Source organism: Emydura macquarii, unplaced genomic scaffold (assembly GCF_026122565.2).
Source record: "Emydura macquarii macquarii isolate MOO-44397 ecotype Brisbane River unplaced genomic scaffold, CSIRO-AGI_Emac_v2 contig_915, whole genome shotgun sequence".
NCBI classification, from domain to species: Eukaryota; Metazoa; Chordata; order Testudines; family Chelidae; genus Emydura; species Emydura macquarii.
The window spans coordinates 880,649-897,075 of NW_027131052.1; the positions used below are offsets into that span (position 1 = coordinate 880,649).

Consider the following 16,427-nt stretch of genomic DNA (forward strand, 5'->3'; position numbering starts at 1 on the left):
CCCCAGAATACCTCCACGTCGTCCCCCACCCCACCCTCAAGCTCATGTCTGACCTCGGCGCATTCAGCCCCTGTTCACACCGTGAACTCCCCGCAGCGAGTCTCGCTGGAGGGAACAGCTGGGGAAACCTCACATGTCCGCCCCCCCCCCCCCAAAGGGGCCGTGCACCCACTTGCAGTCAGCAGCGACTCCGCCAGCGAGGTAGAGCAGAGGGTTTAATGGGTCGTCAGGAACACAGCGTAGAACAGCTCTTGTTAGCACAGCATGTGTGGACGTGACAAAGCCCATCTCGGGGATCCAGAGCCCTGGGCTCCCCCCACGAGTCTCAGACCAGGAGACTGACCCACTTCCAGCCCCCCTCACTCACACCCAGCCACCCCTCCCCCGTCCTTTGTCTCCCTGCCAGGCAAACTGGTGGCCTGGTCTGCGCCTCTCTGTTCTCCAACTCCTCCGGCTGGCCCTTGCCGCGGACGGGCCCGGCCCCCATTGCCAGGATACAGCGTGTGGGCCACGGTCTGTGTGCAGGCAGCCAGAGGGCCGTCACCTGCCTCTAGGGCTCACGGCAGAGATCACACACCTGGTCCCACCACCTCGGTACTTGAGTAACAGAGGGGAAACTGAGGCACAGACGGTACTCAGACAAAACATGAAAAAAGTTCCCACTTTGTCACACTGGCTCCTTCTCTAGAGGCCTCACATTAGCCTCCCAAAGGCCCCCCAAGACACCCCAGGCTAGGAGCCTCATTGCCAACCTCCCTGAGATCTCCTGGCCCCGGGTGGGGGGATTCACCCCAGGAGCTGCCGCCCACCCCCCCCCAGCTGGGCTGGGATACCAGGCCCCCGGGCTGTGGGGCAGGAGCAGAGGGGCCGTGGGGCCGACACACCATGAGCCGACACCCCAGCAGCATGGTACTGCCTGAGTTCATGTCTCCCGTTACAGACATGGAGGCAGGCCTGGCCCGACGCAGCCCGGGCTCAGCGCAGCAGCCTGGCCCGAGGACCCACAGCCCCTGGCAGGGCCAGGCCGGGCAGCGCCCCCAGGGGTGGAGCCCGTGGTGCAGGGTGTGACGCTGGCTGGGCTGGGGGGTGACCATTTATAATAGTATTGAGATCACTACTGTGAACTGACACGAATGCGTACGAGAGAGGCCGTGTCAGGGCCGTCGGCCAGGAGCTGATTGTGCGTGCGTGTGTGTGTGTGTGTGTGTGTGTGTCAGGTGTGCATTGTACGTTATGGCGAGGTGTGAGATCTGTCTCCACACACGTGCGCAGCGTGGCCCAGGCGGCTCGGTGCGGGCGTTGCTGGCTCACCCAGGGCAGCCCTTTACTGCACGCCCCGGGGAGCAGCAGGGACCCGCTGTGCTCAGGGCGCTGCTCCTGCCGTTCCCGGCCAGTGTGAGCTGGGTTTGCCGGTTGCCTGGCTGCTTTTCGACACACGCCATGCAAAAGGCAGCGGCACCGTCTCCCGCCTGGCTTCGCTCCTGCCTCGCGCTACCCAGCAGTGAAAGCAAGGCCTGAGCCCAGCCAGGCCCTGCACGGACCCAGCGGGACTGGGCCAGCCTGTAACCCCCCGTGCTGCTGCGACGCGGCCCGGGCCGGCCTGTGCAGGCAGGCGTGTGCACCGACGGCTTCGGCCAGTCCCCAGCGCGCCGCGCCTGGCGTGCACAACAAAGCTGCAGTCTGTGGTTGGGGGCGGGGCGGGCTGTGTCGCTGACCCTGGGGGGGGGGGGGGGGGGGGGCGGGAACATTTTGGTACCGGGCCGTGTGTTTTAATACCGTCTCTCTCTCCGGGCCCCAGCTGCTGATTGGGAGCCCGGCCTGCCAGGGGCCGTGTGTGTCGTGCTGCAGCCGCTGGGTGACCAGTGCGGGAGTCAGAGCCTAACGTCAGTGCCGCCCACCAGCGCGGGGGGATCTGCTCTCCCTGTGCAGCCTGCCTGGACCCGGCATGTTCAGATGGGCACGGACGGGGCTCGTAGGCCAAACACCCTCCAGCATGGACCTGCCTGGGGGCCACAGACAGGATCCTGCCAAGGGGAGAACGGGGCTGAGCCCCACAGAGCAGCTGAAGGGGCAGGGTGCAAACATCCTTCCCATCTCCCAGGTGTCAGGGGCACTCTCTGTTCCCAGCTGGCGATGCTGGCACCCGGGCGGTGATGAGGTGGAGATGCCCCCATGTTTCCTCTGAGTGCTGTGTGCGCGCCTCAGTTTCCCCCATGTGTTACTCATGTGTCTGTGATGGGACCTGGTGTGTGCTCATTGCAGACACCAAAAGAGTGTGGTGTCCCCAGACACACGTGCACAGACCCGGGCAGCCCCATCACTGCCCTCCTGGGTCCAACCAGCCAGGACAGGTTGTGACACCTTGCCTGGGAAAGGGACAAAGGACTGGGGAGGGGCGGGGCGGGGGGGTCTGGTGGCTGGGAGGGGAGGGAGTCACCCGTGAGGGTTCGAGGGGAGCAGAGTCCGAGAGCGGGGCTCCGAGCCCCCCAGTCGGTCGCTGCTGTAACTCCTAGTAAAACTGCTAACAAAGTCTGTCTGCGTGGGAACCCGAGAACTAACAAACCCTCCGACTCCCGCCCTGGCTGTGAATCGCATCTGAGTACAAAGCAGGTGCCTGGCCTTTGGGGCGTGTGGGGCTCCCCAGGGCCCCATCCAGGGTGTCCCATGGGGCAGCTCGGCGGGAGCAGGGGGCTGAACGCTGCGGGGCCAGAGTCAGGAGGCGGCTGCGCTGGTGTGTGGAGAACGGGTGGGGCCGGGGGGGCACAGAGTCCGCGCGCTGCAGTCCTGTCTGGCTGTGCCCGGGCAGATCCCGAGCCCGGATCCCGAGGAGTCGGTCAGACGTGGCAGCCAGGGACGGTGGGGGCACCCTGCAGACGAGAGCATCTGGCCGTGGGTGATTCAGGGCAGTGGGTCTAGGGGAGGGTTGAGGGATCGGTGGGAGGTGGAACCACCGTCTGCGTGAGACGGACGTTGTGGCGCTGAGCGGAGCGGTTTGCGCGTTGGGCAGCTCCCAGCGCACAGCTGCCTGCCCAGCTGGAGGAGAGCGACTGGCCCGGGAGATGGACCCTCCCCGCAGCGGGATGTCCAGGGGGGCTGGGGGCAGCCGGAGTGGCAGCCAGGCGTCCTCCAGACGCACGTCCCCAGCCCGCAGGGGAGCCTCAGGGCCAAGCTGCCCCGGATGCGAGGTGGTTGGAGGTCGAGCTGTGATGGAGCGAGCTACGGCAGAGAAGAAGCAAAGACAAGACGAGAGGGAGGACAGAGGAAGAGAAGCAGCCTGGCCTGCAGCTGGCTGAGCGGTGGGCTGGAGGAGTCCCTGTGAGACGTGAGGGCAGACCCCGGGGCACCGGCTCCGTCGGGCACCGAGCTGCTGGCCCCGCTCGAGGAGGAGGGGACGTAGGTTCCTACCTCATGCCCTCGAGGCTTGTAACTTGCACCCGCTGCCCCGGCAGATGGGCTGCGGTACCGACACCCTCCTGGGGCCACATGCACAGGTGCGTTCAGCCAGGCGGACGGGGAGGAGGCCGGGGGCTGGAGCGGTCCCAGGAGTCTCTGCTGCTCAGGTCTGAGCTGACCCCTGAGGCGTCCCGGGAGAGATTCTGGGCCGTGCGAAAGACCCTGGGGGTGACCTACCTGGAAACCCCCCCCCCGGCGAGAGATCACCTCTGACAATGGGCCCTTGGAGCCGGGCCGTTAGCAGGGGGACGGAATCGAACCGGTGGGTCTGGAGCTGCTGCACGAGATCTGCCCCCACCCGGGGCTGTGGCTGGTGGCCAGGAAGCCGGAGGGTCTGCGGCGTGCAGGCAGGCTGGCGGATGAGTTCGTGGGCAGCCTGTCGGGACACGGACGAGGGGGACGGGGCCAGGCTGGGGATGGCACAGGGGAGCCATCAAGGGGGCCCTCAGAAAGGGGACCCTGGGACACCTCCCCCGAGAGGGACAGCTAGCGCTGGTCAAACCGACCGGCCCCAGAGACCAGCGAGACCGGAGGGGCCGTTGCTGTGGGCAGGGGCCACGAGTGGGCACGATGCCCACGGCTCAAGGATGGGCAGGGCAAGCCAACCCCTCAAGGGGTTAATTGGGGGGTTTCCCTGGAGGAGGAGCCGGCTGCCTGGGGGGGGGCACAGTGGCAGCGTCCCAGGGGGAGGAGGCAGGCGGACCGGCTCGCTGGGGGAGTGCAGGGCTCCCGACTCAGGGCTCCCCGTCTGCCAGCGGAGTGCGGGGCCGCCCCAAGGGAGCCGGCACCACCTCATCCCCCTCGCGGTGGGAAGGGAGGTCCGGGGGTTCTGGGACATGGTGCTGAGGTGGCATGGCCCTGCCCGAGGTGGTGGGCCCGGACCGGGTGGGGCCCGCTACCGACCTGACACTGAGGGGGTGTTCGGCCCCCCAGTCCAGGTCCCTGTGGTGAGGGTGCCTCTGCGGTGGGGGGCCACGGAGGGCCCAGGGAAGTGGGGTGCATGTTCGGCTGCCAGCCGCGGTGCTGATGGGGAGGGACTCAGAGGACTGGCCGGGCGAGCCCCAGGGTGCCCTGGCCATCACCCATAGCCAGAGCCAGAGAGGGGAGACCCCCCAGCCAGCCGCGGGGAATCCTGCCAGGACATGGGGGGGACAGGCTCCAAACCCATCCCCACAGCCGATTTCCAGAGCGCGCTGCGGCGGGGCCCCGCATTAGCGAAGCTGAGGGAACTGGCTGTCAAGGGGCTGGAAAACCCCTTGGGTGAGACTGCAGGGAAAGATCCTGGGGAGAAGGGCTCCTGCGCCGGGAATGGGCTCCCCCGGGGAGGTAGAACCGGGGGGATCAGGAGGCAGCTGGGGCCCCCCAGAAGTGCCGCCGCCGGCTATTGCGCCTGGCCCAGGATGTCCCTCTCTGGGGGCACCAGGGGACCCAGCGCCCAGGCAGAGGCTGCTGAGCTGTTCCTGGCCAGGATCTCTGACGCCGGCCGGCTGCACGGCCGCTCCTGTGACCTGCCGGAGGGTGGGGCAGGCCGGGGAGAAGGGTAAAGAGCCCCAGGGACCCTACCCCGCATAGTGGCGATGGACATGGGGGGACCCTCTGTGATACGACCCGTGCCCAGGGTAGCCACCTGATAATGCCAAAGTCAGGGCAGGCTGCAAAAGGAGAGCGGATTCTCCCCACGCTGGTGGGTGACACTGAAGCCCGGCTTCCCAACCAGCCACGAACTGCTTCTGATTACCCCTCACTGGATATCAAGAAGCCAGTTCACTGCAGTTCAGCTCCAGGCTCCCAAATCAGCACCAGGTCCAGTAAAGAGACCAGTTACTAGAACTCTCTGCTCTTTATTAAAAAGGTTCCCCCTGACCCCAAAGGGTCAGCCACAGCACCAGATCAGTATAAGTTTGGATCTTACCTAAAATACCACGCTGCCAGCCAATCCTTTAGTGTCTAAACTAAAGGTTTATTGTAAAAAGAAAGAAATAAACCATGAGAGAAATGTTAAAGGGTTAAAGTAAATCACAGATATACAAATGATTAAAAGTCCATTTACATCAGGTTTCTGGAAGAAATGTGGATTTGCAGGCTTGTGTAGTTCTCTCTGGTTCACATCCAGTACCTGGATGGATCTGAGTCCTTCGGTTCAGCTGCAAGATGAATTAATCCAGAGGCAGGTGTGTGTCTGCAGCTGGACAGGAACAAAGACAAGATGGTTTCTCTGGCTTGATCTTATAAACCCCCTCCTCCGGCCATGCGGCCTGTGGGCAGTCAGAAGACCCAAAATGGAGTCCATAGTCACATGGGCCAATCCTGGTGACTCCTCCGGTGTGCCTGGGGTCCATAGTCACATGGGACAATTCTGATGCTTCATCAGGTAGGCTGCCTGCCATGGAGTCCAGAGTCACGTCAGCAGGTTCTGGTGACTCAGTGGTGATGCTGGCTTCTCCCTCAGGGCCCCTTGCACCTGGGAATGCCTTAATGGGCCATTACGCAGGCCATTGTTCTGCAGCCTTCCTATCTGGGGTGTTGCCCAGGCAGAACAATTTGAAATACAGATATCTCCAATACATCTATAACTTCCATTTCACATATCACACATGAACACAAGTATTATTATCTTACTTAGCACATTACAACCTTCCGAACAGTACCTGACATGGCCTATCCCACCTGGATTATTATGATTCTGCCATGCTGATGTCACCCAATATACTAAATGCCCCCCCACTCAAGCCAGCCCGCATGACACCCTCTTAGCAGGGCCCCCCGGTCAGGGAAGAAACACATCCTGGTGTTGGCAGATGCTACCCCGAGGCCGTGGCTGTCCTCTGCGGAGGCCGACACTGTCGCTGAGACGCTGCTGACCATTCTCAGCAGGGCTGGGTCCCCCGGGAGATCCTCACAGCCCAGGGGCCAAGTCCATGTCAGCCCTGCTCCGTGCCTGCAGGAGACGTGCGGGGTCCGGCACGCCTGGGCCTCTGCTAGCGCCCTCAGTCCCAGGGGCGGGTGGGGAGGTTTAACGGGGCCCTGAAGATGATGCTGAGGGTTTTTCTGGCCCAGCACTGGCAGGACTGGGACCAGGACCTGCCCCCCAGTGCGTCGCATACAGAGAACTGCCCCAGGAATCGGCAGCTGCTGTGCGGGGGGAGGGGGAGGGTGAGGGGACCCTGCACTCGGTGAGGGCTGAATGGGCGGGGGGGGGGCCTCTCCCGAGGGGGGTCAGGGGTGCAGAACATATTAGCTTTCCGCGAGCTCCCTGAACTCACGGGCCTGGCCGGGGAGAACCTAGCCAGGGCCCAGGGGAAGCAGCAGGTCTGGTATGACTGGTGCCTGCTCCTACGGCACCGGGGACTGGGTGGCGGTTCTCATCCCGCTGCGGAGGAAGCAGCTCCGGGCTGCCTGGGACGGGCCCTTTCAGGTCGTCACCCAGCTGAGCGAGGTGAACTACGGGGATGAACCGGGCACACGCCCACCGGGGTATCATGCCAACGTGGGGAGCCGGAGCATGACGGGGGTGCTGGGCGCGTGTGGCCAGTGGGAGGAGCAGGGGGACGACCCCCGGGTCGGTCTCTTCCAGGGCTGCCGACTGTCCATACAGTTCTGGACAGTCAGTGAAACACACGTACCATTTTCACACCGGCCGTGAACCCGTAAACAAACGAACTGTCTGTGCAAGGGGTAGCAATGAAAGACGCTGTATTGTCCTCGTCAGAGTCACCGCCTGTATCATAAACTTGCTGCCGGCGCCGGGACCGGTTCCTGTTTTCTGTCATTGCAAACACCCAAGACGCCGATCGATGACTGAACTGCAGCTAAACGCCGGGGCCATCCCCGTGCCTGTGCAGAGCAGCGCCAGGGAGCTCACGACTCTGTCGTTTAGGGTGGTTTTAGTCGTGTCAGTAAGAAGGAGCAAAGCAGTAAAAACTAAAATGCAAGGCTGGCCTGGCCGCCCTCTTCCCTGCGCCGGGAGCCGGCCTGCCCTGGAATCGTTCCCCTCGGACCAGCTCACCCTGCCCAGCGAGCGCAGATCAGAGGGGCCGGGGCTCACTAACCCGGCTGCCACCGGGTGGAGGCGAGAGCAAACCCTCCCGTCAGGGATTCCCCTTTCCCCCTTTCCGCGTGACTGGGAAACAGCCCGGACCGGGAGGAGGAGGTCCAAGCTACGCTGGCTCTGGGGGTGATCCAGCCATCCACCAGCCCGTGGGCCTCTCCGGTGGTGCTGGTCCCCAAGAAAGACGGGACGCTCCGACTCTGAGTGGACGATCGGGCGCTGAACGCGTCACCGTGTCCGATGCCCACCCCACACCCCGGACAGATGAGATCCTAGATAAGCTGGGAGGAGCCTGTTACCGCACCACTGCGGGTCTCACCCAGGGCTACTGGCAGGTACCTTCGGACCCCGATGCTAGAGAGAAATCGGCCTCCATCACCCCGGGCTCTGTGAGCTCCTGGTCCTGCCCGCCACCCCCAGCGCCTGCGGCCCAGTTACCGAGGGGGCGGAGAGCTTCGCCCTGGCGCACGGCCACGCTAGCTAGCCAGGCTGGGCAGACCCTGTGTTCCGGGAGGCAGGGCTGACAGCCCAGGCAGACGCGTAAGGTGGGGACGGGCAGAGACTGGCCTGTCCCCCAGACAGAACCAGGCCAGGCCTTTAGCGGGGCAGCGAGCGCCACTGGAGATTTGTGCCCCACTTCTGCGCCAGCGCCGCCCCATCTCGGAGTGCAGGGACGGGGCCAGCACCAGCCCCAGGGCAGGGGAGTCCGACCAGGGCTGCCAGACCCAGCCGCTCCCCCGGCGCCGGTGCTGTGAGTGGGGCCAGCTCAGAGCCCAGGGGCCCAGGGCACATCAGACCTGCCTGTGCCAGTGCCGTGGGCCCTGGGCTCTGAGCAGGGCCCTGGGGGCTAATAGCCCGCGTGATGGCAGCACGCGGCCGGGGCGGCGAAGGCACGAGTGTGCTCAGCCTGGGACGCCACCTGCAGCACCCAGGGGCCTGCCGGCGGGGCCCCCCCAGCCCACTTGCTATGGGACAGATTTGAGGGTGCTCCCACCCCACAGCCCTGGGGGGCCCCGTCTCCCCTAGCCCTGAGCTGCAGCCACGGGCTCACCAGCGCCTCCTGCAGGGGCTGCCCCAGATACACCTGGTTTATAATGGCCTGGGCAACCGCCAGTGGGGCCGCGCTGCCCCCCGTGGCCCCCAGCCCCACCACTGCCCCCTCCTCCGCCAGGCTCAGCACCACAGGGCAGGCCCAGGAGAGCAGGCCGGGCCCGGCGGGCGCCGTCAGGTCGCTCAGCAGGACGCCCGACGAGGGCCCCAGGAATTTGGAGCCGAAGGAGCTGTTGAGAGAGGCCGAGAGCAGCAGCACGTTCCCCTGGCTGTCTGCTGCCGCCAGGTGGCTGCCCACGCCGGCGGGGCGCCTCGGGGCCGTCCTGGGCGAGGGGGACGTGCCAGGCGAGGGAACCCCCCCTACGGCCCCCTCAAGCCCCCGGGCATAGCCGCGCTGGGCGGCGCTCAGGGCCCTCAGGCAGGGATCCGGCGCGTCCCCGGGCTCAGCGGCCCTCACCTCCGCTAGGACGCTGGCCAGCAGGCGGCCGGCAGCGGGCACAGGGGCTCCATACACCCAGGCGTGGCCCAGTTGCACGGCCAGGGGGCTCTGCAGCTCCAGGCCGGGGTCCCCCATGGCCCGCAGGAAGGGCTCCCGCTCGGCAGGGGGCAGGTCCGGGGCCAGGGCGCGGGCCAGGGCGTCGTCCCGCGATGCCACCGCCCGCAGCAGGGCCGCCAGCCGGGGGTGGGTGACCAGGGCACCCTGGGCCTTCACCTCGCCGGCCCCGTCGCAGAAGAGGCCGCACAGCCCCGAGGCCTTGACCGCCCCCGCGCTCTCCCGCAGGGCCGCAGCCAGCACCCGGTCCACGCGGAAACCTGCCTGCGCCAGCGCCGCCGGCCCCTCCACCAGCCGCGGCCAGGCCAGCCGGCCGTGGTGCCGGTGCAGCAGGCGCAGGCCCGGCAGGGTCACGGGGAGCCCGAAGCGCTGGGAGACGCCGCGGCGCGGGACGGCGTTCAGTGCCACCGTGCTGCCTGAGGAGCCGTTGTGCAGCAGGGCCGAGAACACGCCGCCTGCAAGAGAGACCCCGTCAGCGCCCCCGAGACACCCCCAGACCCCGTCAGCGCCCCCGAGACACCCCCAGACCCCGTCAGCGCCCCCGAGACACCCCCAGACCCCGTCAGCGCCCCCGAGACACCCCCAGACCCCGTCAGCGCCCCCGAGACACCCCCAGACTCTGTCAGCGCCCCCGAGACACCCCCAGACCCTGTCAGCGCCCCTGAGACACCCCCAGACCCCGTCAGCGCCCCCGAGACACCCCCAGAACCTGTCAGTGCCCCCAGGACACCCCCAGACCCCGTCAGGCCTCCCCCCACTGCACCCTGCCACCAGCACCCCCTGAGACACCCTCCACACCACACTCCCAGACCCCGCCTCCCCATCCCGAGTTCCCCTCAGAGCCCCCTACATAGCACATCCCTGCCTTGCCCCGTGCCCTCCCCCCGACACACCATGCCCCCCATCCCAGCCCGGGGGGCTTTGGGCTGCACGGGTGAGCTGCAGGCTGGCAGACGGTTCTGGGCAGCAGAGGCAGGTCCCATTCGTCACCCACGGGCTGTGTCTGGGGGGCCCCCGCTGAGAGCTTGCCTAGGCCGTGCCCAGCCCCCCAGCCTGGCATCACACCCTGCAGCGCTGGCTCCAGTGGGGTGTGGGGGGGCTGACAGCCAGCTCCCCATGTGACCCCAGCTGGTGCACGGTGCCGGGGGTCGTGGGGCCCGCCGAGCCAGGGAGGCGCTGTCCGGGGGGCACCCAGGACCGGGGGTCGGTGCCGCTTCCCCCAGGAGCGTTGGGGCAATGCGGAGGGGCCCGCGATGGCCCCAGGGGCAGCTCCGCCCCTCGGCCCCGGCCCTGCACTCACCCAGGCCCCCGGCGTGCGGGTGCACCAGCCCCAGGCAGAGCGCAGCCGCAATCCCGGCATCCACCACGTTGCCTCCGGCCACCAGCAGGTCCTTCCCCAGGCGGGAGCAGGTCTCTGCAAGGCACCAGCAGGCCCCGGCGTCAGGCGCGGGCGGCGCGGGCAGGGTGGGGCCAGTCTGGCTTGGCAGAGCCTGTGCCGCCCCTGCCCTGCGCTCCCAGCACCCTCCGGCCAGGCTCCCCGGTTTTACACCCCGGTGCTGGGGACTCTCCTGCTCCTCACACCCCTCCGAGCGCCTTCCCTGCCGCCCAGCCCCCATGGGCGCAACCTGGGACGGGCTCCTGGCCCCAGCGCGCCGTGCAGGCCGCCCCACGGCAGCAGGGCATGTTGTCTCCTGGAGGCCCGGGGCTGGGAGGGGCCCGTTCCCTGCCACGCGAGGCTCACCTGAGCTGGTGACGAGGGCGGCGTGATGGTAAACGCCCGGCCCGTGCGCGTGAGCCGCAGGCAGGACGTCTCCCGTCTCATCCTCTGCCCCCGTCGGCCTGGCACCGCCATCCGGGCCGGGAGCCCGGGAGCTGCCCGGCGGCGAGGAGCCCCCGTAGGTCACCTGGTAAAAGGCCAAGGCCGAGGCCAGCGCCAGCAGCAGCAGGGCCGAGGAGATGCGGACGCAGGTGTCCCGCTGGTGCCGGAGAAACAGCGCCCGCAGCAAGGACCTGCGGGGAGCCAGAGAGGACAGACAGCTCAGCCCACGGGGCGAGCCCCGGCCGGGCAGGGGCACAGCTGGAGGGAGGACCCCAGGACAGCAGGGGCTGGGAACAGGACTCAGGGCTCTGGCAGAGCGGAGGGGTGAGGGTCAGGACCGAGGGGCTGGCAGAATCCCTGGGGCCCAAAATACCCTCTGCCAGCCCCTGCGCCCGGGCAGTCTGGGCACCGGAGCGGCAGGTGTTGGCAGCAGCCAGCGCGACCCAGCCTGTCCTGCACCATCTGCTGGGACTCCCCGCGCGGACTCTGCCCGCCCGCCCCCATCCAGGCCCAGGGCTGCCCATCCAGGGGGGTGGGGGGAGCCTGTCGCTGGAATGGCACCGGGACCCCAGCCCCACCCGAGACGTCACTAGCGCCGGGGTGGGGGACACCCGGCCCAGGCCCTGCTGCCGACCCCCAGCTCCCGCGGGCTCCCTGCACGGCCTGGGGCACGGCCCGGGGCACTGGCACTCGGCTAGGAGCCACCAGCCGCCAGCCCAGCGGGGCGGGGCCGAGGCTCACGGTGCCCAGAGGGGCGGGTGGGAAGAGACAAGGGGCGAGGGCCGGGGCCCTGCTCTTTACAAGCCAGTCCTGCCTCGGGCCTGACAAACTCCCTGCACCTCACACCCCGTCAGGGTGGTTAGCCATGGAGGGCAGCGGCGAGGTCTGAGAGCTGGCAGCGCAGGGACACGCATGGCCACGGTGAGCTGAGCCTGCGGGGGAGAGCGGAAGGACGATGTGACTGCTGAGAACGACGCCCTCCTGGTCTGGGAGCGAAGGCGAGTCCCCAGGGAACCAGGGCCCGGAGCTGGCCCGTGTCACCCCTCCCCAGACAGCAGCTGTCCATCGCTGCAACAGCCCGGGAAGGTCGGGATCTGGGGTGTCTGGGGGGATCCAGTGACCGAGGCTGGATCGCAGAGGGGGATGCGTTGAAGGGCCTCAGGGGCTGGGGCGCATCTATCGTCAGCCTGCCGGGCGAAGGCAGGGCTGGAGCAGCCCAGCGGGGAGGGCCGGAGGGCTGACGGGCTGGGGGCAGGGAGCCGGCACCGGCCGGGGTCACCAGGTGAAGCGTCACGCTCTGCTGGCTGGGCCCCGGCTCCACCCGGCACACGCACAGGCCCCAGCGCCTGCGGGCAGAGGAGGCTGGTCCGTTCCCAGGCAGTCCCCGGCGTGGACCTCGCTGCGCCCAGGGGCGGGGCCCGCCAGCCACGCTCCCAGAACCACGCTCCCACCACGCTCCCAGAGCCACGCGTCCCCAGCACAGTCCCATAAGCCACCCAGGGCCTCGATCCTGCGCTCGGGTGGTCCGTGTGCCCCCGTGGATGCCCGGCACAGCCCGTGGTCCCGGCCGCCCTGTGGCCCAGGGAGGCTGGCGGGCAGAGCCAGCTCCGGCGGAGCGACCTCAGGCAGGCGCCAGGAGGGGCCACGGAGGCAGCCACGCTCAGCCACCTCTGCCCGTGGCGGGCCCGCCCTGCACAGCGCACGGACCGCGAGCGCTCGCTGGGCCCCAGGGCGGCGGTCCGGGCCCCCAGGCAGCCGGGCCAGCCCCGTGCTGAAAGCGCTGCTGGCGCCACTCAGCCAGGCTGCCTCGCCCGCGCCACCGGCCCCGGGTGCAGCCGTGGGTGAGGTGCCGGGCGCAGCCGGGCCGAGAGCCCCCAGGCTGCAGGGGCCCGGCCCCAGCCCCAGCCCCGGGGCCCCTCCCTGGGGCGCTGCCGGCCCCGGGGCGGGGGGCCCATACGGCCAGGTGGGGCAGAGGTGCGAGGCTGTGTGGAAGGGGCGGGGAGCAGCTATGGGGCAGGGCCGGGAACCGGGGGGATTGCAGGGGGGCCGTCGGCACCTGCGGGATCTGCGGGCGCTGCTGGTCCCGGCCCGCCCCGGCCCGCCCCGCACTCACCCGCCCGGCCCGGCCCGCAGCTCCACCGCCTCCTCCCCGTCGCTGTCGCTGCCCCCCAGCCGCTGGTACCGGGCCTGGTACCGAGCCGGGGCCGCCGCCGCCTCCATGCCAGCCGGGACCAGCACCTGCCGCGGCCCTTCCGGGTCCGGCCCCGCCCCGCCCGGGGACGGGCTAGGGCCGGGCGCGCTGCCCGCCGCGGTCCGGGGCTTGCCGGGGAGCAGCGCTTCACCGCGGCCGGGACACGGGGCTGGCATCCCGGGGGCTCGTTAGCCCCCAACCGCCTGGCGCCAGCGCTGGCCCCGCAAGCTGTCCGTCCGTCTGTCTGTCTGTCTGGGGCCAGGGCAGGCCGGGCGCGGTATCAGCCCAGAGCAGCGCCCCCCACTCTCCCAAAGCCGACCCAGCTCCTGCCTTCCCGGGCACCCGCTGAGCCCCGAGCCGGGAGTCCTACCCACGCCCGCCCTGAACTCGGGGTCTCTCGCGGGTCCCCCCCATCACCAGCACTGGGGTCCCCTCGTGCCCCCCAGCCTGGCCTGTGCCCAGCGCCCCCAAAGGGCATCCATCGCCCACCCCCTTCCCAGCCACTCCGCCTCTGGATCAGTGGCCCCAGCCTCTGGGTCAGATCCCGGGCTGGTGACTGGACCCACGGCCCCCTCGCCCTCTCCAGCGTCCCCCGTGCCCAGCGCCATTGCTGCCCCGTGAGCTGCCAGCCGGGCTCCCCCGTTCACGCTGCGCCCCTCAGGCCCGGCCCAGCTCTCAGCGCAGTCTCAGGACTTCTGCCCTGCGGAACCGCCTGGGCCCAGGTCTAGGGGCTCCTACCAGGCAGAGGCTCTCTGGGGACGCAGCCCCACCCCAGGCACAGCCGTGCCGGGGGGCACAGCCTGGGCAAACCATGTACCGTGACCCAGCAGCCCCCCGTGAGCCAGGCCGCCCCTCGGAGCAGGTGGGGCCCCAGGCACCTGCTGCCCCGTTAGCGCGCTCGGAACAAGGCCAAGGCCAGGCAGCTCGCAGAGCCGCAGCTTTATGGGCGCCGAGATCGAAGGCCTTTGCTGCGATCGACACCGGAGCCTCCTGGCGGCAGAGGAACCGGAGCAGGGTCTGAGGGCTCAGGCGCCCGGGGCCAGCTGGGCCTGGAGTCGCTGGGACCAAACCAGCCCCCAGTGGTGGAGGGAGCAGATCTTCACACCGGATCTGCCCCTGCCCGGGGGGAAGCAGGGCTGGATCGGAGCCTCGCTGGGGACAGGAGGGGGGGCATCCAGCTGTCCCCCTGCCCGCCCTGCCGTCTGTCCATCTACCTGCCCACCAGCTGTCCATCCATCCGCCCAGCCACCCGTCAGTGGCTCCCCTGCTGGCGCAGCGCGCTCTGCTCCTATTCCCACGTCCCCACCCTGCCCCCGCCGCGCAGGGTGCTTTGAAATGAAGCTTCTCAGCCCAAGGTGCCAAAGAAACACTGAGCTCCCAGCCGAAAAGTGCCCCCCAGCAGCTCCTGCACCTGGAGCTGTCCTGCCTTCCCCACAGCCCGTCTGGGGTACCAGGCCGGGCTCGCAGCGTGCTCCCTCGGGCAATAAGCCAGGAGATGGCCCTGCTGCTGGCACCTGCCCATCCCCGTCGTGCTCAAGCCCCAGCTGCTGCAGTCCTGACCCAGGCACAGAGCTGGGCTCTACCCCTCCCAGCCTGCACGTCACGCCCCACCAGCCACCACCCAGGGGTGATCGATGGGCAGCCGGCACAGACTGGAGATCCCGGAGCAGCTGGGAGCCAGCAAGCCCCTCAGTTATGAACCCTGTCCACCCAGCCCTGGGCTCCCTGCACACAGCTCTGCTGACATCCCCAATCTCTGTCCGTCTGTCTCAGGACAGGCACGTTGGTCCCTGTCTGTCTCAGCCCCTTGCTCTCTGTACCTTTCCCTCCATCCCCCCCTTTCTCTCTTGCCTCCACCCCCCACTTCTCCTGCCCTCCTCTTGTCCCAGCGCGGTGCAGCCTGCAGGGCAGCGTCTAAGCAGGGGAGCACGAGGCTGCCATTTACCGATAAATCGCCCTGGTGAGGCCAGGCTCCCTGCTTCTGGGCCCTCTCCAACGGGCGCTGGCTCAGCCTCGCCAGGGCTGGGACCTGCCTCCTTGCTCTGCTCTGGGGAAGTGGCTCCCTCCCGTGGGAACACAGCGCGGGGACACGGGACACGCGGAGAACTGAGTGAGGTCTGCCCATGGATGGCTGTGAGGGGGGTGCAGGGAGGAGGCATGTATGGAGGGCTGGGCACGGAGGGCTCCCTTTGGGGTTGGTGCAGGCAGGGGGTGGCACGGAGGCTGGGTTCCCAGGCAGCCTGTATCATGGGAGGGGCGTACTGCGGGGAGGGTGGGAGACCTCCACCAGCCTTTGTCGTGTGTGTGTGAGGGGGGAATGCAACCCCCTGCCTCCTACGCCACTGGAGCTGCCGTGACAGGCGCTTGCTCCGAAGCGTTGCCCTTTGCACCTGAAAACCACCTGGCAGCCCAGCCCTGTGCAGTGGCAGGGGAGGGGTCCAGAGGCCACAGCCAGCGGGGAGGGGGCAGGATCCCGGCCACGCCTGACAGCTGGAGCCAGCTGTCCCATTCCAACGGCCAAATAACGTGTCCTGAAGGGCTTGTGAGCCCCAGGGCTGAGGCCTGTCTGGAGGGGTCCGCAGGGCCCAGGCGGGGGTGACCCAGCACAGGCCAGGTCTGACCCTGGCTGTGGGGCTGGATCCCCGGTGATTTGGGCAGGGCATCTCCCACGGGGAGTGGGTGCTTCCTGCTGGCGGCCGGGGCACAGCTTAGCTCGTGGGAAGCAGCTTTGCCGGAGGCCGAGTGAGGGGCTTTCTCCCAAGCGTTTTGCGAACTCGCTGCCCAGCGAATGCAGGGGTGAGCCTGGCCCCAGTCAGGAGGCGTCTATCTGGTGATCGTGGAGAGGTAGGAGCCACTCCTGAGCCAAGCTGGGAGCCCGGCTGCTGCTAGCAATCGGGCTGCAGATCCCCCCGATCTCTCACGGGACACCTTCCAAGGCCACATGCGCCAGTGAGGGGCAGGTGCCCGCCCTAGTCCCGGGGGAGCTGCTCCAGCTGAACCTGGCAGGAGGTGTCTTGGCAAATTCTCCTGCTGAAGCTGTTCCACTCTGGATACCTCCTTAGCTAGCCCCTGAGAGTGAGAATGGCCCCATGGCCCGGGAGTGCCAGGTGCTACCCAGACACAGTGACAGACAGGCCCTGCCCAGCTGGGATCAGGCCCCATTGTGCCAGGCGCTGCCCAGACACCCACAGTCCCTGCCCCAAGGAGCTGGCAATCTGAGGACAGGAGGAGGAGACGGGCCCAGAGCGATGCGGGGTTTTCCCCCTCCCATGGCAGAGCAAGGAACAGAGCCAGGTCTCTGAGTGCTAGCCAC

At 68.3% G+C, this 16,427-nt stretch overlaps 1 protein-coding gene across 1 annotated transcript; it reads right to left on the reverse strand.

Moving 5' to 3' along the window:
* Positions 1–7,256: 7,256 nt before the first annotated feature.
* On the reverse strand, positions 7,257–13,290 carry GGT6 (gamma-glutamyltransferase 6). The gene is made up of 4 exons (XM_067543574.1): positions 13,037–13,290; positions 10,846–11,114; positions 10,405–10,518; positions 7,257–9,559 (listed from the first exon to the last, which is right to left on the reverse strand). The coding sequence occupies exons 1-4, from the start codon at positions 13,288–13,290 to the stop codon at positions 8,349–8,351; spliced, it is 1,848 nt and encodes a 615-aa protein (XP_067399675.1). The 3' UTR covers positions 7,257–8,348.
* Between the last annotated feature and the right edge of the window lie 3,137 nt (positions 13,291–16,427).

Bases quoted from the DNA above. Each gene is read 5' to 3' on its own strand.
- GGT6 (XM_067543574.1), bottom strand. From the start codon at position 13,290: ATGCCAGCCCCGTGTCCCGGCCGCGGTGAAGCGCTGCTCCCCGGCAAG. The intron at 11,115-13,036 runs GTGAGTGCGGGG...GGCTCCCCGCAG, and splicing joins CTGCGGGCCGGGCCGGGCGG to GTCCTTGCTGCGGGCGCTGT. The intron at 10,519-10,845 runs GTGAGCCTCGCG...GGTGCCTTGCAG, and splicing joins CGCCCTCGTCACCAGCTCAG to AGACCTGCTCCCGCCTGGGG.